Source organism: Dryobates pubescens, chromosome 3 (genome assembly GCF_014839835.1).
Source record: "Dryobates pubescens isolate bDryPub1 chromosome 3, bDryPub1.pri, whole genome shotgun sequence".
NCBI lineage: Eukaryota > Metazoa > Chordata > Aves > Piciformes > Picidae > Dryobates > Dryobates pubescens.
The window spans coordinates 22,725,482-22,750,486 of NC_071614.1; the positions used below are offsets into that span (position 1 = coordinate 22,725,482).

General features: G+C 55.6%; 1 protein-coding gene across 1 annotated transcript in view; it reads left to right on the top strand.

Moving 5' to 3' along the window:
• The first annotated feature begins 407 nt into the window (after positions 1 to 407).
• Positions 408 to 25,005, top strand: part of SCARA5 (scavenger receptor class A member 5) — a 46,267-nt gene continuing 21,669 nt past the window's right edge. Inside the window, exons 1-5 of the mRNA XM_054178282.1 lie at positions 408 to 525; positions 3,931 to 4,059; positions 11,109 to 11,783; positions 21,654 to 21,734; positions 23,740 to 23,838. Coding sequence (XP_054034257.1) covers positions 414 to 525; positions 3,931 to 4,059; positions 11,109 to 11,783; positions 21,654 to 21,734; positions 23,740 to 23,838 — 1,096 coding nt within the window. The 5' untranslated portion in view covers positions 408 to 413. The remainder of the gene's footprint in view (positions 526 to 3,930; positions 4,060 to 11,108; positions 11,784 to 21,653; positions 21,735 to 23,739; positions 23,839 to 25,005) is intronic.

Consider the following 25,005-nt stretch of genomic DNA (forward strand, 5'->3'; position numbering starts at 1 on the left):
TCAGAGATCATCAAGTCCAACCTGTCACCCAACACCTCATGACTACTAAACCATGGCACCAAGTGCCACGTCCAGTCCCCTCCTGAACACCTCCAGGGACTGGGAAAGGCCTTTAAGATCAAGCCTGTTGCATGGAATCAGTAAGGTTGGAAGAGACCTCACAGATCATCAAGTCCAACCTGTCAACCAACACCTCATGGCTACTAGACCATGGCATGCTGAGATGTGGTGCTCAGCTTCTTCAGGTGGTAGCAGGGGGCTCCCTTGGCAGCAGGTTCCTGTGCCAGGCAGCAGCTCACACCGCGTTGCACTGGATTGTGGTGCCAGAGCCATGCCAGGTAGAGGGTTAGCCAGGATCAGGCCCCTACCATGCCAGAGTGTACCATAACCACCTGTTCTGCTCCAGCAGCAGGATGGAGAACAAAGCCATGTACCTGCACACCTTCAATGACAGGGAGAATGGCTCCATCTTCGAGGAGCCCTTTGAGGGAAGGAACCTCTCCAAACTGAACCTCTGTGAGGACGGTGAGTACAGGCTCTGTGTGTGTGCTGGCTTGGTCTGGGGCACCTTTGAACCAGAGAGAGCTTCTTAGGGGAGTGGGGGGGTGGGAGCTTGGATTGCTCAGGAGAAAGCTCAGCAGCTTGCCCCCACACAGGCAAAGGTGTCTGGGCTGAGCAAGGCGCTCAGCACCGGGCGCAGGTCACGGGGAACCAGAGCAGAGGAAGGGGAAGGAAGAGGAAGGCTGAGGATCAGTAGCACCATGAGGATCAGTGTCATGATGTGTGCCCCAAACAGAGCAGCAAATTTCTCTGCTGCTGGCATGGCCCTGCTGGGGAAATCCCACTGCAAGCAGATTCCTTTCCCCTCCTTTTTTGCTCTCAGAGCCTCTTGAGGTGCCCAGGATCTCCTGTGGCTGTGTCACTGACCAGGGGACATGCTGCAGGGAAAGCTGTTCTGCTGCCTAAAGGTCGGGTTTGGGGACTCTTTTTCCCCTTCATGCCTCTGACTCTCTTGCATGTGGGGTTGTCCAGAGATGCCCTGCAGTGGGGATGTAGCAGGACACAGCAGGAGCTGCTTGTGTCTCCCACACATCTTAGCTGGCCTCCATCCCATCTGTGGGCTTGCTGAGCTCTTCCCTTCATTTCTGCCCCAGGAAATGTTGTCCAGGTTTGGTCCTTAGGCTGTGATGAACTTCTCCTGAGGCCTTGGAGACTTGGTGGGAGAGGTCTGAGGGGCAGAGCTGTGACATCTGCTTTGCTTGGAGACCCATGGGGCTGCTGGGGAAACTGGTCTTGTTCTGAGCATGCTTCTCAGCACTGTTGTTCCCCACCAGAGGCATGGGATTGAGGTGGTGGGGGACTTGCCCTCCTCGTTTTAGGCATGTGGGATGTCTCCATGATGTGATGGAGAATCCTGAGAACTTCCAGAGAGCAGCCCATGTGCCAGGGTGAGCCACATCCAGGTACTGAGTGAGCTGGGGATGCCCAGGTCCTATGGCTTGTCCCCATGCTCCACCACCCTGCAAGTGTAGCAAGGGAGTGGTAGAGCCTGGATGCTGGAAGAGATGTGAGGGAACAGCTGGTGTCCTCCACTCCCAGCAGAGACCTTGGTAGGGTCCCTACCTCCTGGGGTAGAGAAATGGCAGAGAGTGTTCAGGGTATCTCCCTGGCTGTGATAACTGTGTGGTAGGTTGATGTGGATCTCTAGGGGCAAATCTGCTCATCCTTAACTGGCCCTGATGCAGAGCTGGCCCTCCCAGGAACCTTATTGCCATGGAAGAGGTTGCTGGAGAGAGGCTGGGGAGGTTGTCTTGCCTGCAGCTGCACAGGGCAGGGTCAAGATGAACTCTGAGAGCCTCATCATAGAACTGTAGAATCATTAACGTTGGAAGAGACCTTTGCGATCGAGTCCAACCACTAAGCCAGCACTGCCAGGTCACCACTAAACCATGTCTCACAGCATCCTCCACAGGGCTTTTCAAGCCCTGCAGGGGCAGGGACTCCACCATTGCCCTGCATAGCCTGTTCCAGGCTTTGGCAACCCTCTTTCCATGAAGAAATTGCTCGTAATGCCCGATCTAAACCTTCCCTGGTAGAGTTTGAGGCCATTTCCTCTTGGTTTATTGCTTGATCCGTGGGAGAAGAGACTGACCTCCACCTTGCTCCAGTTGTAAAGAGTGAGGTGGTCTCCCCTGAGCCTCCTTTTCTCCTGGCTAAACAACCCCAGTTCCTTCAGCCACTCCTCCCAAGACTTGTGCTCTAGAGCCTTCGCCAGCTCTGCTGCCCTCCTTTGGACATGCTCCAGCACCTTCTTGGAGCCAAGAGTCCAAAACTGAACCTAGTATTCAAGGTGTGGCCTTACCAGTGCCAGTACAGGAGGATGGGACCACCTGTGCCCATTGCAGCTGTTGGGGAAATGCGTGGCATGAGGCTGAGGACAGGCTTGGCGCTTGCCATGACAGCAGCCCTGGACCACGCCACAGCCCTGGGCTTGGAAGACAGCAAGCCCTGGCTGCTTTCAGCCTCTCCACCTTCTGCAGCCCCGATGACCAGGCAGGCCACAGCCCCAGCCCCCCTGGGCACGAGCAGGAGGCAGAAATATTTGCTTTTCCCCTTGGTTACTGGCTGGAGCCCGCCCGTGAGCTCGGCGGAGCAGGCTGTTGTGAAAGCCCCGCTTGCGCAGCTGCCGGCCCTCCTGCTCCGCCGAGAGCCGAGAGGGGAGTGGGTGGTTCATGGCGAGAGGCCAGCTCCTCCGGGAGTCTCCCAGGACCTGATACAAGTGTTAATGTCAGAAAAATATTGTAGCTTTCCTCATGCTGAAGCCCTCAGCTCCCATCTGTTTGGCCCGGGACCGCTGGCGGGTAACGAGCTGCAGACGGAGCGGTCCCAGCGCAGCGGCACCGCCTGCGGCACCTGAGCCGGGCTGACTCCCCTGCAAGCCACCTCCCCGCGGGATCGCCTCCGGGTGTCGGAGAGCCTGAGCTCAGCCTTTTATCATTTGGGAGCCCCAGAATGGGCCTGAGCGGAGCTGATACGCCCAGAGTAACCCTATGCTGGCTGGAGGCTTTTGCAAACCCTCTTGCTCTCCTGGAGGACAGACACACGGACCATCAGCTGGGGAAGGGCAAGGGGGCAGTGGGGAAGGATCCCTGCCAGGCCAGGGACACCCCCAGCTCATTATACCTCCTCTCTGTCTCAAGGGCCACTTGGAGCCATGGTTTAGCTGTCATGAGGTGTGGGGCGCCAGGTTGGACTTGATCTCTGAGGTCTTTTCCAACCTTATTGATTCTGCGATGTGTGGTCCCACGAGGAGCTGAGCTCCTGCTGCATGGACTGCAGAGTTCCCTCCAACCTGCCCTGGAATGGTTCCAGGGTTGGAGAATTTGCCACCTCTCTGGAGCCCTGCTTCCTCCCCTTCATTACAGAACCATGGAATCGTTTTGATTGCAAGAGACCCTTGAGATCAGTGAGCACAACTGTTAACCCAGCACTGCCAGGCCACCCCTGAACCAAGTCCCTCAGAACCACCAAGGCTGGAAGAGACCTCAAAGATCATCAAGTCCAACTTGCCACCACAGACCTCATGACTAAACCATGGCACCAAGTGCCACGTCCAATCACACCTACAAAGCTCTTCAATCCCTCCAGGGATGAGGAATCCACCACGGCTCCAGGCAGCCTGTTCCAGGCCTTGACAACCCTTTTAGGGGAAGAAATTGTTCCTCATGTCCAATTTAAATCTTCCCTGGTAGGGTTTGAGGGCATTGCCTCCTTGTCCTATCACTTCTTCCTTGTGAGAAGAGGCTGACCCCAGCTTGCTCCTCTCCTCCAGGCTCCGCAACCCCAGTTCCCTCAGCTGCTCCTCCTGAGATTTGTACTCTGGAGCCTTCAGCACCTTCCCTGCCCCTCACACCCCGCTCTGTCCCCCAGGTGCTGGGCAGAGGATGAAGACAGCAGGATGCTGTGGCCGGATGGACTCCCTGGCAGCACTGAAGTACGCGGTGGCAGGAGTCTACCTCCTTGTCTTCCTTGTCCTCGTTGGAGTCTTTATCCTCACAGGTAAGGGCTGAGCCTGGGAGCTTGGAAGCTCTGTGTCTGGAGTTCATATCCTTCCCATACCTAGGTCATGGCTGCTGGATTTGAAGGGAGGTTGTAGACAGGCAGATGTTGGTCTCTTCTCCCAGGCAGCCAGTACCAGAACAAGAGGACACAGTCTCAGGCTGCACCAGGGGAGGTTCAGGTTGGATGTTAGGAAGAAGTTCTATACAGAGAGAGTGATTGCCCATTGGAATGGGCTGCCTGGGGAGGTGGTGGAGTCACCATCATTGGAGGTGTTCAGGAGGAGACTTGATGGGGTGCTTGGTGCCATGGGTTAGTTGTTTAGGTGGTGTTGGATTGGTTGAGGGGTTGGATGCAATGATCTTGAAGGTCTCTTCCAACCTGGTATATTCTATGTATGTATTCTACTGACCCCTCTGGGTGTCAGTGAGCCTGACCTCAGCATTTTATCCCTGTGGAGCCCCAGCATGGGGCTGAGTGAAGCTGGTACACCCAGAGCAGCCCTTTTGCACGGGGTGACGATGAGCTCCAGCTCCATCAGCGATGGATTTGAAGGCAGGATGTTACCCAGGCATGTGCTGGTGGGGCTTCTGCCTCCCCTCTCCAGCTGCTCTCTAATGCCCCTAATTGCTCCCAGCTCCATCCCATGTGGTCTGTGCTGCTGCTGGCTATGTTTCCCCTCTCGTGCTGGAAGCAGTTTGGGAAGATGCCTGCGTTAACCCAGGGTCCCTGTACCCTCCCTTTGCCACCACACCACCCCTGTGCAGGGCTCTGGGGGGGGGGGGGGGGCGGGGCTTGGATGGGTGCCACTACCAAGGACCCACTCCTGGCTTTCCACCCAGTCTCCTTCCCAGCTTTAACCCTAGCACCACGGAGGCAGGAGGGATACAAGGACACCCCCCACCCCGGCCCCCCTTTCCATCCCCAACCAACCACTAAATGTCCTTCAGGGCTGGGCAGGGCTTGCTGCTGCCTGTGCATTGTCCCTTTGGGATGATATTCTGAGCCTTGTTGCTTCAGGATGATTTTTCTGCTGCTTTTCTGCAGGCAGTTGGATGAGGGGGGAGGCAGATCTCAGGTTAACTCCTGCCAGCACCATGACAGCAGCACATGTCTTCTGCAAGGGGTGGATTTCAGGGTCTTTTTTTTTGCTTTCCTGGGCTAGAGAAGGGACAGAGAAAGTTTTGCTGGAATTCTGAAGCCTCTCCCACTCAATTCTTTCTTGCATTACATTGTTTGAATGTTGTTGTTGGCCCTGCAAACCCAGAGTGAGAGATGCCATGAATTGTGCAAAGAGCTTGGGGCCGGCGCTCTTGCCCTGGCCTCAGCTACAGCTGCTCACCCCAAAGCAGCTCCAGCAATAACAACCACCTCATGGCATCAGCTGAAGGCCTTGGAGGAAGCATCTTCAAAGCCCCCACCTCCTGGAGTCCCCTGACTGGCAAGGATTTCAACTCTCAGTAAGACCCCAGCGAAACCATCTTAGCCCCCAGGCTGTAGACCTCAGTCTTGGAGAACTGCAAAGAAACAACAACAAAAAAATCATCTCCTGCACTGTTCCTTTCTGCACTTTAAGCCAAGCCTCTTGACTCTGGATGAAGCTGATTCAGAAGATCTGGAGCTTGGGTGCCCAGAGAGAATAGAATAGAATTAACCAGGTTGGCAAAGACCTTTAAGATTGAGCCCAACCTATCACCCAACACCATCTAATCAACTAACCCACGGCACCAAGCACCCCAGCCAGTCTCTTCCTAAACACCTCCAGGGATGGTGACTCCACCACCTCCCTGGGCAGCACATTCCAATAGCCAATCTCTTTCTCTGGGAAGAACTTTTTCCTAACATCCAGTCTGAACCTCCCCTGGCACAGCTTGAGACTGTGTCCTCTTGTTCTGGTGCTGGTTGCCTGGGAGAAGAGACCAACCCCCACCTGGCTACAACCTCCCTTCAGATAGTTGTAGAGAGCAAGAAGGTCTCCCCTGAGCCTCCTCTTCTCCAGGCTAAGCAACCCCAGCTCCCTCAGCCTCTCCTCCTAGGGCTTGTGCTCCAAACCCCTCCCCAGAGATCTTACCACATCAAGGAAAACCACAAGCACAGAGTGGTCTTGTAACAGGGACATAATCCTGCTGCTCCTCAGCCTCAGGACTCTGTGGCTGAAACCTCAGTGTGGGAGCTGATGGTCCTCAGAGGACCTGGACTGGCTACTCATAAGTGCTCTTAATGGAGGAGGGCTTGGGTTTTGCCATGCAACAATCCCACTCCGTGCTGCTGGAGACCAGACCTCAGGTTGCCAGAGCTGAGAGGAAGGAGCACATCAAGGTACAGCATTCCATAGAATGGTTTGGGTTGGAAGGGACCTTAAGGGCCATCTAGTCCAAAACCCAATGCTGTGAAGACTTTGCCCTCAGCTGGCTCATTGGGTTGGGAGGAGCTGGCCATGATGCTCTAAGAGAAGCATCACCTGTTGGATGATAGGTTGAACAGGATGATCTTGAAGGTCTTTTCCAACCTGTTTCACTCTATTCAGTTGATGCTAGCCTTGCTCTTCCATGGCTGGAGTGAGGACCCTGCTTGGAGTGATAGATCAAGAAGTAGTGGCTCCAGGTTGTGCCAGAGGAGGTTTAGGTTGGACATGAGGAACAATTTCTCTCCCCCAGAAGGGTTGTCAAGGCCTGGAACAGGCTGCCCAGGGCAGTGGTGGATTCCCCATCCTTTGAGGGCTTGAAAAGCTGTGGAGATGTGGTGCTGAGGGACGTGGTTTGGTGGCGAGCTGGCAGCGCTGGGGTAGCAGTGGGACTTGATGATCTTGAAGCTCTCCTCCAAGCAAAATGGTTCTATGCAACAGACCCCATGCCAGCCAGGGCAAAAGAGCATGGAGTGTCCAGCTGCAATCCAGACCTGATGGAGAGGGATGTGAAGCTGTGATACCCCAGCAGCTCCCCAGACAGTACTCATCTGCTTCTCAGCAAGGCTGGTGCACTGCAGGGAAAACCACTTCCTTGGAGACAACTCCCCAGCACATGCTGGTGTTCCCAGCATGTCAGCAGGGCAGTTTTGGCAAGGCAGCTCTCAGAGGCTTCATTGTTACAGCCAGCCAGGGCAGGTGTCCTGTGACTCTGAAAACAGGGCATAGAGAATGAGTCAAGGGCCCAAAATATTGTGAGCCACCTCGGAGCCACGGCAACAGGATGTTTGCAGCAGCAGAGCTGGGATGGGTTCGAGGCAGGCTGCTTTTAATATCCTCTCTTGCAAGCCTGGCAGCAGTTAGTTGGCTCCTGGGGATGCACACTCCCAGCCTCCCTGTCCCTCCCCCCACCCCCAGCCACTAAAACGAAGCCTAGCCCAAGGCTAAGGCTCCACTCCTGGCTTTCCTGCAGGCTCTGGGTTAAATCCCAGCCACCTGCAAGCACAGAGCTGGTGTTTGAACCCAAATCCTTGCCTGGCCCCATGCCTGGGCACCCCAGGCACTCAGCCCTGAGTTGCTTCCAGACCAGGCAGGGCTTGTTAGGATGCTGCTAACGAGCCAGGTGATATTGTGTGGGCTTCTGAACCTGGGGCATCTGACTTGCACTCCATCTCCACGCTCCACTTTGTGTTGAGAGCAGCCACACCTCTGTGCTTGGCACTCCTGGATGCCTGCCATAAACCTCCAAGGAATCAAGAAACCTCTGTTTCCACAGCTGGAGGCCCAAAACTCAGGCTCTGAGGATGCCAAAGGAGATGAAGGCAACGGCCCCAGGCGTCATGTGAGTGGCCCTCACTCAGCTGCAGTGCAAACTGCTCTAGGTCCCAGTGAACTGGATCCAAAGAGGGTCTGTGCCTGCAGCTGGCTTCTTCCTGGGAACACAGAGCAAACCTGAGCAGCTGGAATGGTTAGAAAGAGTTACAGTTGGGCTCAATGGCCTTAGGTCTTAAAATAGAATGGAATAGAATTAACCAGGTTGGAAAAGACCTTTGAGATCATGGAGTCCAACCTATCACCCAACACCATCTGATCAACTGAACCATGGCACCAAGCACCTCAGCCAGTCTCTTCCTAAACACCTCCAGTGATGGTGACTCCACCACCTCCCTGGGCAGCACATCCCAATGGCCAATCTCTCTTTCTGGGAAGAACTTCTTCCTAGCATCCAGCCTAAAGAGTTCTGTGATTCTCTGGGGTGTTGGTGGTGAATACCTGGCTGAAAATGAGCCAGCGGTGTGCCCAGGGGGCTAAGAAGGGCAACAGCATCCTGGCTTGGATCAGCAATAGTCTGGGCAGCAGGACTAAGGTGGGGATCGTCCCCATGCACTCAGCACTGATGATGCCACACCTCCAACACTGGGCTCAGTACTGGGAGCCTCACTCCAAGGAGGACATTGAGGTGCTGGAGTGGATCTAAAGAAGGGCAATGAAGCTGTTGAAGGGTCGAGAGGACAAGCCTTGTGAGGAGTGGCTGAAGGAGCTGGGCTTCTCCAGCTTGCAGAAAAGGAGGCTCAGGGAAAACCTTCTGGTTCTCTGCAAGTCCCTGAAAGAAAGCTGGGGAGAGGTGGGGCTCAGTCTCTTTTCCCAAGGAACAAGTGATAGGACAAGAGGAAATGGCCTCAAGCTGTGCCAGGGGAGGTTTAGGTTGGACATGAGGTTGCCAAGGGGTGGAACAGGCTGCCCAGGGCAGTGGTGGAGTCCCCATCCCGGGAGGGGTTGGAAAGTCTTGTTGATGGTGGTTCTGAGGGCCATGGCTGAGTGGTGCCCTGGCAGTGCTGGGTTACTGGTTGGGCTTGATGATCATGAAGGTCGTTTTCCACCCTCAATGATTTAGTGAGCTCAGGAAAAGCTGCCAGCAGCAGGGCCCCGTGGCTATGTGCCTGTTACAAGCTGCAAGACTCGTGCTGAAGCCAAGTGCTGGCTGCCTCCCACTGCCCCTACTCTCAGTCTTGTACTCTAGGCCCCCCACCAGCTTTGCTGCCCTTCTTTGGACAGCCTCCCAGTGGTGAGGGCCCCAAACCAGAACCCAGCAGTTGCAGTGTGGCACCACCAGTGCTGTGAGCAGTACCAGTGCTGGGGCAATCCCTGCCCTGCTCCTGCTGGCCACACTGCTGCTGATCCAAACCAGGGTGCTTCTGGCTTTCTTGGCCAGCTGGGCACACTGCTGGCTCATCTTCAGCCAGATGTCAGCTGACACCCACCCCCTCCAGGTCCTTTTCCACTGGGCAGTTTCCAGCCACCCTTCCCCAAGCCTGGAGCATTCATGGGGTTGTTGTGACCCAAATGCAGGACCTGGCACTTGACCTTGTTGAACCTCATCCCATTGGCCTTCTCCCATCACCCCAGCCTAACCAGACCTCTCTGCAGAGCCTGCCACCACTTGAGCAGATCCACACTCCCATCCAACTTGGCATCATCTGCAATTAGCAGACAGGGTGAGGGGGTGGGGGGGAATCTTGTGGTGCTCTGCAGATTGCCAGCTCCTCTGTTAGGGCACCTACTGACCCTGTCCAGGCACAACAGGTCCCCTCTGGGCACCCAGTGCCCCTGCTGTGGTTGGCCCTAAGCCCAGGGAGCGATGTGGAGCCCTGCCCGTGGTCACGTCTGCTTCGCCCTCCTCTTGCTGCTGCACTTTTAATTCAAACCAAATGGCTTCTCTTGCCTTCTCCTCCTGGGGAAAGAGGGGGGGTGGGTGACCTGCCAGGATGGTTCCACGCCAGCCCATGGCACCCTGCCAGCTCAGAAGGCCCACCACAGCTGAAGGAACAATGAGGATTACTTGCTTGGTTCTATTGTATCTGGTTTGAGGCAATTCTCGATATTTGTGTGGGTTTGGCTTGCAGTCCCCAACCCTGGGCTGCACTGGAGACCTAGTGTCAAGGCAAAGAGGAGGGAAGAGATGATTTCCCCCCACCCCCCACTGCCTGGATCAATGCTTCTGGGTGCAGCAGAGTGATGGGGTCCAAAGTGGGGCTCTGCTGGGTGGTACTGAGCGTGGCTGCACAAGGCTTTGCTGTAGCAGTGCTAGAAGCTGCTGAAAGCAAGAGGCTCACCCCAGATTTCCATCTTTCCTCTCCAAACCCAAGTGTGGTGCTGTGGTAGCTGGTGCAAGGCCAAGGCAGGACTGGGGTGGGTGGGCAGCAGATCTCTGCCATGCAGTATGAAGGATGCTCCATAGCCAGGGTGGGTTTCCTCCCCTGGGAAGAGCCCTGGCAGCCCTGGGATGCAGATGCTCCATAGCTAGGGTGGGTTTCCTACCTTGAGAAGAACCCTGGCAGCCCTGGGGTGCAGATGCTCCGGAGCCAGGGTGGGTTTCCTCCCCTGGGAAGAGCCCTGGCAGCCCTGGGGTGCAGGATCTCGTTTGGAGGCTGAGAGCAAACCGCCCCCAGCGCTGTGGAGTCCTGCCGAGCCAGCCTGATGGTCTTGATTATGGAGCAAGAGGTTGAGCTCAGGTCCCAGACCAACAGCCAGGAGGGAAGCCCAGACTGTTAATAGTCAAATTCAAACCTCTGTGGGGGCAAGGGGCCATTCTTAAGGTCTATTTTCAGGAAAGGGAAGTGGAGGCTGTTGGCAGCCAATCCTCTGACATGAGCTGGGGGAAGCCTTGAGGCTCTGCCCCAGGCTGTGACCCACCTGGCAAAAGCTAGAGCCACCCTCAGCATCCTTCTCCAACACCTCAGCAAGCAACCCCCTTCTCCAACCATGGAGAAAGCTGTGGGGCCAAAAAGGAGCTTGGGGGGGATGAAACTTTTGGGGGGATCATAGTATCAGTCAGGGTTGGAAGGGACCACAAGGATCATCTAGTTCCACCCCCCCTGCCATGGGCAGGGACACCCCACACTAGATCAGGCTGGCCAGAGTCTCATTCAGCCTGGTCTTAAACACCTCCAAGGATGGGGCCTCAACCACCTCCCTGGACAGCCCATTCCAGGGGCTGAAGTTGGGCTCCCACCTCCCAGCACCAAGGAATAATGGGATGTCCAATTACTCGGTGAGAGGAGATGGTTTTTACTTCCCAGGAGGTTAGACACAGCCTGCTCCATGGGGTGGTTTCTCAGGTCCCCCTCTCCTCCATCTCTTGCAGTCTCCAGGCCACAGACATCCCCCGAGGAGCTGAAGGCGCTGATGGGGAATGTCAACCGCCTGAACGAGAGCTTTCGGGACATGCAGCTGAAGCTGCTGCACCTACCTCTGAAGGGGGACGTGCTGGAGCACGTCTGGAGGCTCCAGGACCTCCTGCAGAACCACTCGGACTCCTTGTTCCTCCTGACGGGGTCGCTGCAGAAGCTGGAAGGTCTCCTGTGGAGCCTGCAGACCCAGGCCGGCCAAACGGAGAAGGCGGTGTCGAGCCTGTGGGACAGCCTGGCGCAGCAGGGCGAGGCGGCGCAGCAGGAGCTCTACCGGCTCTGGGTGGAAGGCAACAGCAGCCGGCTGCTGCTGCAGCACCACGAGCACCTCCTGAGCCGCCTGGGCGGCAGGGTAGAGGCCCTGGGCGAGCAGCTGGGCAGCGTGAGCGGCGCCCTGGACGCCGTCAACAGGAGCTTCGCCTACGACGTGGGCATCCAGCGCAGCCGCCTCCGCGACCTGCAGGGGCTGGTGGGCAACGCCAGCCAGGACGCCCGGCGGATGCGCCTGGTCCACATCGCCATGGAGCAGCAGCTGAAGCAGGAGCTGGCCCTCCTCACCAACGTCACCGAGGACCTGCGCCTGAAGGACTGGGAGCACTCCGTGGCGCTGAGGAACATCTCGGTGATCCGGGGTAAGCCCCAGCGGCGAGCGGCCGCTGAGCCTGCGGGGCAGCTGCGAGGGCAGGGAGCCCCTTCCAGAGCAGGGCGGCGAGGCTGGGGAGAGGGCTGGAGCACAAGGCTGGAGAAGAGAAGGCTCCAAGGAGACCTTCTTGTGGCCTTCCAATAGCTGAATGATTCCTACAAGACAGCTGGGAAGGAACTTTTTAGGGTGTCAGCCTACATGCAGCCCAGAAAGCCGACCAGAGGCTGGGCTGCATCAAGAGAAGCACAGCCAGCAGGGCGAGGGAGGGGATTCTCCCCCGTACTCCGCTCTGGTGAGACCCCACCTGGAGTACTGCCTCCAGTTCTGCAGCCTCTAGTACAGGAAGGATCTGGAGGTGCTGAAGTGTCTCCAGAGAAGGGCCATGAGGATGAGCAGAGGGCTGGAGCTGCTCTCCTATGAGGACAGACTGAAGGAGTTGGGGCTGTTCAGTCTGGAGAAGAGAAGGCTCTGAGGAGACCTTCTTGTGGCCTTCCAGTGTCTGAAGGGGGCTACAAGAAAGCTGGGGAGGGACTTTTGAGAGTGTCAGGGAGTGATAGGACCAGGGGAAATGGAACAGAACTAGAAATGGGTAGATTCAGATTTGATGTTAGGAAGAAGTTCTTCCCCAGGAGGGTGGTGAGACACTGGCACAGGTTGCTCAGGGAGCTGGTGGAAGCCTCATCCCTGGGGGTTTTGAAGGCCAGGCTGGATGTGGCTGTGAGCAACCTGCTGCAGTGTGAGGTGTCCCTGCTCATGGCAGGGGTTTGGAACTGGATGATCCTTGAGGTCCCTTCCAACCCTGACAATTCTATGATTCTATAAGCCCTGTGCCACGGAGCTGGGGTTGCTTAGCCTGGAGAAGAGGAGGCTCAGGGGAGATCTTATTACTGTCTACAATTACCTGAAAGGAGGTTGTAGCCAGGTGGGGGTTGGTCTCTTCTCCCAGGCAACCAGCACCAGAACAAGAGGACACAGTCTCAGGCTGTGCCAGGGGAAGTTTAGGCTGGAGGTGAGGAGAAAGTTCTTCACAGAGAGATTTGTTGGCCATTGGAATGTGCTGCCCAGGGAGGTGGTGGAGTCACCATCCCTGGAGGTGTTCAAAAAAGGCTTGGGTTTGGCACTTGGAGCCATGGTTTAGTTGTCAGGAGGTGTTAGGTATTAGGTCATAGGTTGGACTTGATGATCTCTGAGGTCTTTTCCACCTGGTTGATTCTATGATTCTGTGAGTCCAGCCACAGCTGGCTGCCGTGACCACTAAACCATGTCCTGAAGTGCCACACCTACAGCTTCTTGTACACCTCCAGGGATGGTGATTCCACCACCTCCCTGGGCAGCCTGTTCCAACCCTTGCCTGTTCCAGGCCTCACCTCAAATATTGCATCCAGTTTTGGCCTCCCCAGTTCAAGAGGGACAGGGATCTGCTAGAGAGAGTCCAACAGAGAGCTACCAGGATGCTTAAGGGACTGGAGCACTGCCCTGTGAGGAGAGGCTGAGAGCCCTGGGGCTGTTCAGACTGGAGAAAAGAAGTCTGAGAGGGGATTTAATAAATGTCTATCAATATCTGAGGGCTGGGGGTCAAGAGGGAGGGGACAGGCTCTGCTCAGGTGCACCCTGTGATAGGACAAGGGGCAATGGATAGAAACTACAGCACAGGAGGTTCTACCTCACCATGAGGAGGAACTTCTTCACTGCGAGGGTCACAGAGCACTGGAGCAGGCTGCCCAGAGAGGCTGTGGAGTCTCCTTCTCTGGAGACTTTCCAGCCCCATCTGGATGCATTCCTGTGTGACCTGTGCTGGATTCTCTGGTCCTGCTCTGGCAGGGGGCTTGGACTCGATGATCTCCAGAGGTCCCTTCCAGCCCCTAACATCCTGTGACTCTCTAAGTGGTCCTCCATCCACAGTAGGAGGAAAGCTCCCAGCGTTCCCTCAAAGAGGCCAGGAAACAGCTCTGCCAATGTCTTTGTGAGCGTGAAAGTGAACAAGAGTGAGTGTGACACAGAGGGAGGGAGGTTGTCCTCCTTCATGCTGCAGTGATCAGGCAGAGGGCTGCCCACCAGTGCCCTCAGTCATCATCTCTCACATCCCTTGCTTTACCTTTCACTCCATTTTCCCTCTGCTCTCTCCTTCTCCTTTACCACCCTCAGCCCCTCCCAAGTCACAGAATCAGGGCATGGGAGAAAGTTGCTGTCTCCCTTCTAGGCTGCTGGTCTGCACCTGTGGAGGTGCAATGGGGCTGTTGCTTATCTCTGCTGCTTCCAGATGGGGAAGGAAGGAGCTGAGGCCAAGGCTCTTGCTCCTTCTGGCCCCCTGCTGAGCCAAGAGAAGAGAGATGTGGTTTAAACTGCCATGGCTGCATCTCCCCCTGCAGGCCAACCATCACCCTTGTGTACCCATAGCTCCCTGGGCTAATTACCCTGGGTCGTCCTTGGAGGGTGTGGGTTCCGCATGGGACATGGTGGGACCATGTTGCACTTGCTGCTTGGAGGGTTTCATAGCTGCCCACCCACCCCCAGTGCCTTCTCTTCCTCCCCCACTGCCATGGGAAAGATGTCATCCCCTCTTGGATGAAGCTGCTGAGGACAGGGACCAACGTGGAGCCTGTGCTCCTCCAATGAGCACTACCAGAAAGCAATCCAAATCCCTTCCCAGCCCGAGTGACCAGCTGCTGCCCTGACACATTCTTGGCATCCCTGTCTTCTCTTTCTCTCCTTCCCTCTTCCTCCTCTGGTTTCTGTCAGCAGTGATGGATGGTGGATGTTTCAAAGCAGTGTAAATGTGGGGCTGAGGGACATGGTTCAGTGGTGCCCTGGAAGTGCTGGGTAGACAAGAAGGGCAACAAAGCTGGGGAGGGGTTTGGAGCACAGCCCTGTGAGGAGAGGCTGAGGGAGCTGGGGTTGCTTAGCCTGGAGAAGAGGAGGCTCAGGGGAGACCTTAGTGCTGTCTACAGCTACCTGAAGGGAGGCTGTAGCCAGGTGGGGGTTGGTCTCTTCTCCCAGGCAGCCAGCACCAGAACAAGAGGACACAGTCTCAAGCTGTGCCAGGGGAGGTTCAGGCTGGATGTTAGGAAGAAGTTCTTCCCAGCAAGAGAGTTTGGCCATAGGAATGTGCTGCCCAGGGAGGTGGTGGAGTCACCATCCCTGGAGGTGTTTAGGACTGGCTGGGGTGCTTGGTGCCATGGTTTAGTTGCTGAGATGGTGTTAGGTGATAGGTTGGACTGGATGATCTCTGAGGTCTTTTCCAGCCTGGTTAATTCTATTCTAAGAAGCTGCCCATGAGCCAGCAGTGTGCCCTCATAGCCAAGATCACCAATGGTCTCCTGGGGTGCATTAAGAAGAGTATGACCAGCAGGTCAAGAGAGGTTCTCCTCCCTCTCTACTCTGCCCTGGGGATGCCAAACCTGGAGGCTTGGGTACAGGTCTGGGCTCCCCAGTTCACGAGTGATGTAGAACTACTGGAGAGACTCCAGTGGAGGCTAACAAAGATGCTGAGGGGACAGGAGCAGTCTGAGAGACCTGGGTATGGTTAGCCTGGAGAAAAGCAGCCTGAGAGGGGATCTTCTCAGTGCTGATCAATAGCTAAGGGGCATGAGTCAAGAGGATGGAGCCAGACTACTTTTCCTTGTGCCTGGCAACAGCACAAGGTTCAATGGGTACAACCTAGAACCCAGGAGGTTCCATCTGAACTTAAGGAGAAAATTCTTGCTTGTGAGGCTGCTGGAGCCTTGGAAGAGGCTGTCCAGAGAGGTTGTGGAGTCTCCTTCTCTGGAGAGATTCCAAACCTGCCTGGATGTGATCCTGGGTAATCTGCTCTGGGTGACTTTGTTTTCTCAGAGGGGCTGGACCAAACGATCCCCAAAGGTCCTTCCAGTGTCCACCATGCTGGGATTCTGTGAGCTTAAAAGCCTCTTCCAACCCAAACAGTTCTATGATTTTCTAGCCATTTCAGGAGCCTTGTGCCCAGCTGGCTTTAACCCTGGCTCCCAAATGCCTTTGGATGGACCCCCAGCATGCTCCCAGCTGCATTTGCACCACCAGAGCCAGCCTAGGGTGCTGCAGGGTGGCATGTTCTGGGGGCGTTTTCCTTCCACCAGACCTTATCTACCCTGGGCTCTGGCTGTTGAGGCTGTTTGCTGGTGATGACAGCTTGGGGAGGTCCCCCAGGCTCCTCTCCAGCAGCTGAGCAGGCCAAGCAGCTCGTGTTACTCAGGGCTTGGCCTCTCAGAGGGTTTCTGGCTTTCAAACAACGATGTCACCAGGAGGGAGGACACCCAGGGTCAGCCACCCATCTGGGTGTGCTTGCACACCTCCCTGGAGGGGATGTGCTGGCTCCCAGGAGGTCTGGTTGGGCTGATTGGGTGGCCAGATGAGAGCTTTGGAATCTCTGCACTTCTTGAGAGCTCTCATGTCCATGGTTCTGGAGAATCTTTCTCCTCTGCTGCTGCAGGGAGTAGCCCAGCCCTGGGCAGGCAGGAGGGCGAAGCAGGGGTGGATCTGGGCTGAGCTTTTCCTTCCTGAGTGTAAACCCCAAATGCTATGGGGTGGAGACCAGCTTGGCTTGGTGTCTACAGTCCTGCTCAGCCTCTTCCAACAGCCCCTCCCAAGTGCTCCTCCATCCTCCACCCCAGCTGCTCCCTGTGTCCCACCCCACCAGCCATCCCTGGGGATGGGACCACCTCTGCTGATGGAGCTGCCTGGAGGGAGCCAAGAGGAGATGTTTTGGTGGCTGATGGACCACAGGGCTCACTGCTGTGAGAACAGCTCTGAAGGATGAGCAACAAAACCTAGGAGCCAGCAAAGAGGATCAGCCCAGGCACCTGCCTGTCTCCAAGCCTCATTCCCTGCCCCGGGCACAGGGGAAAGAGAGTAAGGGACAGCATTTCTCTTCCCTGGCTGTGTTCTCCCAGCCTCCAGCTCTCATGGAGTGGAGGAGATCTGTCTGTTGGTCATCCTCCATTGTGGTTCTTAGTCCCCTTCTTAGCCTGTCCATAGCCTTGCCCACTCTGCCATTCTGTGGTGGGAGGAGATGAGATGATGGCAGAGGACTGGAGAACTGTAGCACCTGATTCTGAGGAGGGAAGGCAGCTCCAACACCCATCCCACCTAAGAGTGCCCTGAACAGGCAGCTCCCATCTCTCCTCCAGGGTTAACACAAGTGAGGTGGGGCCCTGTGGTGGGTTATTTCCCAGCCTGCCCATAAAACCAGAGCAGGTGCAAGCTGTTGAAGCTGCCCTCACACAGAGGACCTCAGCTGGGCTGCACTAGAGCCCAACCTGAATGAAGCAAACATTCCATGGCTGCAGCAGCTTTGCTCCAGTGCCATTGCAGTGGGATCCCTTTATGGGGGAGATGCCTGGGACAAAGTCAGGGTGGCTTTGGGAGACCTTTCCTTGGTGGCTCCCACTGCAGATGTTTCCAGGGGGGATTTGAGGTTTTCCTCATGGTTGGAAAGCAAAAGTTTTGTTTAAGGAAGCTGTTTCCAGCAGCTCAACCTTTGCTGTGCTGGGCTGCAGCTAGAGAGGGAAGAACCTGACCTGAACCTCTCCTTGACCTGGACCTCTGCTACCAGGACAGGCTGAGGGAGCTGGGGTTGTTCACCCTGGAGGAGAGAAGGCTCCAGGGAGACTTCATAGCAGCCTTCCAGTACCTGAAGGGGTCCTACAGGAAGGATGGAGAGAGACTGCTTACAAAGGCCTACAGTGATAAGGGGCAATGGCTCTGAGCTAGAGAAGAGTAGGTTTTGGTTGGACCTTAGGAGGAAGCTCTTTACCATGAGGGTGGTGGAACACTGAAACAGGTTGCCCAGAGAGGTACTTGAGGTCCCATCCTTAGAGATATTCAAGGTCAGGCTTGATGGGGCTCTAGGCAACCTGATCTAATGGAGGATGTCCCTGCTCACTGCAGTGGGGTTGGACTAGATGACCTTTGGAGGTCCCTTCCAACCCAGACCATTCTGTGATGCTGTGAGCCAAGGAGGATGTCTGAGTCATACAAAGCTTCCACTGCTTATCCTGGGACACAGCTTCCACTGCTTATCCTGGGTCACCTGGATTGCTCAGACAGGAGATGTACTGCTAGAAAATGAAGGTGCTGAGACCCTGGCCCAGGTTGCCCAGAGTGGTGGTGGCTGCCCCCATCCCTGGAACCATTGCAGGTCAGCTTGGATGGGGCTCTGAGCAACCTGCTCTAGTTGAAGCTGTCCCTGCTGACTGCAGGGGGCTTGAACTAGATGACCTGGAAAGGTCCTTTCCAATCTAAAACCATTCTGGGATCCTATGATTTAATGGCTGCTGTGTAATGCTGCTCTTTAATGCACCTCAGCTGGTTCCTGCCCCACATCTCCTTGTGGAGCAGCTCTTGAATGTTTTGGAGTTAGAATTAGCCAGGTTGGAAAAGACCTTTGAGATCATGGAGTCCAACCTATCAGCCCACACTAGGCTTCCTCCATCATGGGCATTCCTGCCCCTCCTCAAGGCAAGCAGCATCCCTGCTGCTTGTGGTTCCTCTTGTTCCCACTCAAAAATGCATCCTCATTGTACTCAGCTCCCCTGGGTGCCCATTGTTCTTTGCATCCTTGGGTTGTGTCAGCAGGAGATGTGTTCCCAGGGTCCTGGGTGCATCACCACATTCTCTCAGTGCTCAGAGATGTGCATAGGTTCACAGAGTCCTTTGGGTTGGAAGAGACCCTTCAGATCACTGAGTCCAGCTGTGAGGCCAGCACTGCCAGGTCACCACCAAACCAGTTCCCCAGCACCAAATCAACAGAGCCCCTCCAGGGATGGGGACTCCACCACTGCCCTGGGCAGCCTGTTCCAGACCTTGGCAACCCTTTGGGGGAAGAAATTATTCCTCATGTCCAACCTAAACCTCCCCTGGTGCAATCTGAGACCATTTCCTCTCATCTTATTGCTTGTTCCCTGGGAGAAGAGATTGGCTCCTGCCTTCCTCCAGCCTCCTTTCAGGGAGTTGTAGACAGCGAGAAGGTCTCCCCTGAGCCTCCTTTTCTCCAGGCTAAACAACTCCAGTTCCCTCAGCTGCTCCTCACAAGCCTTGTGCTCTAAACTCTTCCCTGCCCTTCTCTGGACACACTTCAGCACCTCAATGTCCTTCTTGGAGTGAGGAGCCCAAAACTGAGGCCAGGATTTGAGGTGTGGCCTCAGCAGTGCCCAGTGCAGGGGGGCAATCCCTGCCCTGCTCCTGCTGGCCACACCATTGCCGCTGCAAGCCAGGATGCTGGTGGCCTTCTTGGCCACCTGGGCACACTGCTAGCATTATTTGGGGCCAAGGACATGGTAAGCCAATGCAATACCTCCCTGTAGTCCTCTCTCAACCCCATCTCCACCTTGGGACTTGCTGTGGTTCATCCCCTCAGGAACCTACTCATTCCTCCATGGTGTCTGCAGGTCCCAAGTGCTTGTCCATGAGGGTTGGTGAGTAGAATAGGATAGAATAGGATTAACCAGGTTGGAAAAGATCTTTGAGATCATCAAGTCCAACCTCTCACCCAACACCTCATGACTACTAACCCATGGCACCAAGCACCCCAGCCAGGCTCTTCCTAAACACCTCCAGGGATGGTGACTCCACCACCTCCCTGGGCAGCACATTCCAATGGCCAATCTCTCTTGCTGGGAAGAACTTTCTCCTCACATCCAACCTCTTCCTCCCCTGACCCCTCTGTGTTACCCTGTTGCCTGCAGCCCTAGCTGGGTGTTTCCATCAGATCAGGGCTTTTCAGGTTTCTAGGAAAATTGGTTAATGGTTTCCAATTAGCATCCTGGCCTGCTCAGACAAAGATTGAATGACCTCTCCAGGCTTCTCTCTGCCCTGGTTTCCATCATCTCCTGAGGTTTTTGGGTTGGTTTGGGGTTTTTTTCTGTTCAAATTCATGCTTCATGGATTTAGCTCATAATTGGTTTCAGCTTTGTGGACTTGGCCCTTTGCAGGCTGAGCAATATCACTCTGGGCTGGATTTGCTGCCTGCTCCTGAGGCTTGACAGCAAAAAAGCTATCACCAACATTGAGCTCCTGATGAGACCCCAAAGGTTCCTCTCAGGCTTTCCAAAAGGCTTTTGTTTTGCTTGTTTCCTTTTCCTGAAAGTTGTTTCACTGTGGAGCTCTTCACTCTTGGGTCAAAAGGAAATTCCAGGGGAATGGAATCTGCTGTAGAGTCATGAGTGGACCCTCTGCAAGGCTGCTAAAGATACAAGCTAGGGGAGGCTGACAGCCAGGCAGCCTCTGCTGCCATTCAGTGAGCCTGCACAGGCTGCAGGGGTGGGAGGAGGAGAACCTCATTAAGTCCTGCAAGGGCTAGGGTAGGGTCCTGCCCCTGAGGAGGAATAACCCCCTGCAGCAGCACAGGTTAGGAGCTGACTTGTTGGAGAGCAGCTCTGTGGAGAAGGACCTAGGAGCACTGGTGGACAATGAGTTCCCCACCAGCCAGCAGTGTGCCCTTGTGGCTGCTAAGGCCAATGGTCTCCTGGGGTGCACTCAGGAGAGTGTGACCAGTAGGTTGGAGGAGGTTCTCCTTCCCCTCTACTCTGCCCTAGGGAGGCCACAGCTGGAGTCTTGTGTCCAGTTCTGGGCTCCCCAGCTCAAGAGGAAGACCAGCAGAGGCAGGCTGATGGTTGGGGTGCTGTCCCTGGAGGTGTTTAAGCCCAGGCTGGATGAGGCTCTGGCCAGCCTGATCTAGTGTGGGGTGTCCCTGCCCATGGCAGGGGGGTTGGAACTAGATGATCCTTGTGGTCCCTTCCAACCCTGACTGATACTATGATGCTATGAAGATGCTGGGAGGACTGGAACATCTCTCTCATGAGGAATGGCTGAGAGACCTGGGGCTGTTTAGCCTGGAGAAGAGCAGCCTGAGAGGAGATCTTCTCAGTACTGATCAATAGCTGAAGAGAGTGGATCCAAAGGGTGGGGCCAGACTCTGCTGTGGTGCTCAGCTACAGGGCAATGGGCACAAACTGGAACCCAGAAGGTTCCATCTGAACATAAGGAGAAAGTTCTTGCTTGAGAGGGTGCTGGAGCCCTGGAAGAGGCTGCCCAAAGAGGTTGTGGAGTCTCCTACTCTTGAGAGATTCCAAACCTGCCTGGCTGCAGTCTTGGGCAGCCTGCTGTGGGTGAGCCTACGCTAGCAGGGGATTTGGACTAGATAATCCAGAGGTGCTCTCCAGCTGCCACTGTCCTGAGACTCTGGGATTCATGGTGGAACCATAGGAGAAGTTTTCTGGCATGTGAGAGAGGTTGATGGGGTTGTGTTTGGCCTTTAAAGTACCCTGATCCTGGAAGAATGCTGTGGGGCTGCTCCCTCACTGTCAGTTCATGGAGTCATAGAATCAATAAGGGTGGAAGAGACCTCAAAGATCACCAAGTCCAACCTGTCACCCAACACCTCATGACTACTAACCCATGGCACCAAGTGCCACATCCAATCCCCTTTTGAACACCTCCAGTGATGGTGACTCCACCACCTCCCTGGGCAGCACATTCCCATGGCCAACAACTCTCTCTGTGAAGAACTTTCTCCTCACCTCCAGCCTAAACCTCCCCTGGCACAGCTTGAGTCTGTGTCCTCTTGTTCTGGTGCTGGTTGCCTAGGAGAAGAGACCAACTCCCTCCTGGCTACAACCTCCCTTCAGGTAGCTGTAGAGAGCAGTAAGGTCTGCCCTGAGCCTCCTCTCCTCCAGGCTGAGCAACCCCAGCTCCCTCAGCCTCTCCTCACAGGGCTCCTGTGTGTGTTTCTTGGACACCTGGTAAATGCTACCAGCCAGTGCAGGGGGGCTGGCTGCACTCCCAGCTCTGCTGTGTGGCTGCAAAGCTGGGACGTGATGACTCTACTCAAACATTTGCTGTGTTTCAGGGCCACCAGGACCCAAAGGAGATCAAGGCAATGAAGGGATGGAAGGTCAGCCTGGCCTCCCTGGCCTGCCTGGGCTGCGAGGTAAGCAACGACACGTCTGGGGTGCCCGTGACCCTGCAAGCCTTCACCTGATGGCTGCAGAGTCCACAGGAAACCTCCTGGTGACTTCCCAACCTGTCCCTTGGGACCTGGCTGGCTATGCACAGGTCTTGAAGGACAAGCTGCTGCCCCACACCCTGCCAAAAACATCTCTGCCATCCCCCAGCTGGCCCCAGGAGAGAAAGAGCTGCGAGGGTCCATCACCTGCAGGTTGATATCCCCAGATCCCTTTGAGCCAGCCTGGGCTTGTACAGGACATGACCACCAACCCCTGCTCAATAAAAGCAAGCCCTTAGAAGGTACCAGGGCTGGTCCTGCTGCCTTCACTGCAGCAGCAGCACACGAGGAGCTGGCCTGAGGGCCCCCCCAGCCTGGCAGAGAGGACTTTGCCATCATCTGCAGCTCCGAGGCTCCTCACAGAACGTGTTTTGAATGTCTAGAGTGCAAATTTGTTCCCTCTTCCTAATTCTAACCATTGTTCTAGGGAGAAATTCAATTAGAAGCACCACAGAAGGCATCCCCCATCCCAGCAAGCAGGGCTTGGCTTCAGCCTGTTTCTAATTTGAAGCCCAAACTACACATGCTGCCTTTGCATCCAAGGGCAAAAGATGGCACAGGGGTAAAGGAGGATCCCCTTTGATGAGGACCTGATGTGACAGGACAAGGGCTGATGGTTTTAAACCAGCCCAAAGAGGGGAGATTCAGACTAGAGAGAAGGAAGAAATGGTTTCCACTGAGGGTGGTGAGAGCCTGGCCCAGAGAGGGGTTGGATGCCCCATCCCTGGAGCTACTCCAGCTCAGGTTGGAGAGCCCCTCTGAGCAACCAGCTCTTGTTGCCCCTGCTCACTGCAAGTCCCCATCTCTCTTGCAGGACACTTGAAGTACTGAAAGGCCACAAGAAGGTCTCCCCAGAGTTTCCCTTCTCCAGGCTGAGCAACCTCAACTCTCTCAGCCTGGCCTCCCAGCAGAGGGGTTCCAGGCCTGGGAGAATTTTTGTGACCTGCCATGGACCTGCTCAAAAACTTTTCCCCAGCTGCCACTCCTGGTGCATCCCTTTCTGCACAGCAGCTCTGCCATTCCCTGCCCCACCTCCTCTACCTGAAGCCATAACCAGCTCCAGGCTGCATCTTTTCCCCTGGGATCAAGGAAGAGTTTTGTTCAGAAGCAGCAGGGAAAGAGTTAACCCTCAGACCACGTTCACAGGAGCTGGTGCCCAAATTCCTCCTGTACTGTTTCCCCCCCTCCCCACCCCCTGCCTTAAGCCAGAGGAAAACATTGACTAAGTTTGGAAAAGCTCAGCCCAAGAGAGCTCCTCCCAGATGGGCAGTGCTGTGCCAGCCAGGGGCTGAGCTTGGGCACTGGAGGAGCTCTCTCTGAAGGGCTTCTCCACCAGGAGCTTCATCTCTCACTCTGGCTCAGGCTCAGGCTGAGCTCCTGTGGAGTCAATCTGGTGGGACCACTGCCAGGTCCCAACCTGAGCCCATCACCAGAACCCTTCACGTGCTGGCCCTTGTGGATGGAGGTCACCTCCAGGGTTCAGATGTGTCCCAGACTGAAGCCCCCCATTTCCCACCTCCTGGAGCCCAGGGGGTGCTCAGCTGAGGAGCTAAAATCCACACAAGCCATGGATGCAAAGGATCTGCAGCTCATGCTGGGTGCATTCTGTCTCCTTGGGGTCTCTTCTTCACCCTGACTCCTTGCTCTTCCTCCTTGCTCACCACCTTTGGGGGCACTTACCATCATCTGAGCCTTAAGGTGCTTAGAGGTGTCCATCTCTGGGATAATCCACCCTGTATCCAGGGGCAGGTGCAGAAGGAGAGGATGGGGTAGGCCCTCAGGTATCTCCTGATGGCCCCCAGCTCCTGGCAAAGAACCGGAGAGTGAGTGGCACGCCTGCTGACGAGCAGGACATATGTCTGTGTGGACATCTGGTTTGTGGAGGTCTCTGCTCCAGCAGGATCATTTTGCCTCTTTGTCCCCATTCCAGGGCTACCTGGGGAGAGAGGACCGCCAGGACCACGTGGTTTGAAAGGGGACCAAGGAGATCTTGGCCCCCCAGGTCCGATGGGGATGCGTGGATTCAAAGGTAAGGGCCGGCCTCGGTGGGCTGTGGGGTCTGGTTGGGCTGGAGGGACAGCAAACTGGCTCTGGAGACCTTTGGAATGAGGGGCAGAGATGCTGGTCTTGGCTGTGAGAGCCACTGTGATCCACCTGGAGCCCCTGGAGGGGAGAGGACAGTTCTGCATTGAGACCTTTCCACCGAGAGACAGCAGTGGAGAGAGTCCAGGGAGGGGAGGGAGGAGGGCTAAGTAGTTTGGTTTGGTAATGTTGCTGCCATGCAGTGGGGTTCAACTCTCACCAGAGCCCAGGAGGACCTCCAGGCTGTCCTCCCACACTTGGCTCTGCCCAAGGAGCCAGCCTTTCATTCATTTCCTGGTGACCTTTTCTGGCTCACTGTGGTTTTGCAGCATCTCACCACACCCCAGTTAAAAGCAGGGAGAAGCTGTGGGTGGAGGAAGTGGCCAGGCACCTATTTAAGCAGGACACTGCTCTCCCCAGGAGACCTTGGAGAAGAAAGTTCCATGCTGCAACCTAAACCAGGCTGGACAAACCCCAAATATGCTCTTTCTGAGACAAAATTGGCAGGGGGGAGAGGGGGAAGGCAGGAAGAGCCCAGCCTAAAGGAAGGGACACCACCCTGGGCAGAGCTGCCCTGCCTGCAGTCTGTCCTGGTCACCCAACCAGAATCACAGAAGCAACCAGGTTGGAAGAGACCTCCAAGATCACCAAGTCCAACCAATCACCCAACCCTAACTAATCAACCAGACCATGGCACCAAGTGCCTCATCCAGGCTCTTAAACACCTCCAGGGACCTCAACCCCACCACCTCCCTGGGCTGCCCATTCCAATGGCCAATCTCTCTTGCTGGGAAGAACTTCTTTCTAAGATCAAACCTAAACTTCCCTAAACAGCTTGAGACTGTGCTCTGCCCCCCTTGTCTCATGCTTGTGGGTGGTGACCTCCATCCCCTGAGTGGTGGCCCACCCATGGTACCATCTCTCTGTAGTCTAGGGGGCTTTCTGGTGGCATGTCAGATGGCATGGTAGTGAAGGTCTTCCATCCTTTCTCCACCTCATTGTGCCCTTAGGAGAAGGACCTCTCCAAGTCATCCACTTTGCAGCACCTCCCAGTACAGCCCCAAGAAACCTTAGGCTCATGTGGAATCATAGAATTGTCAGAGTTGGAAGGGAC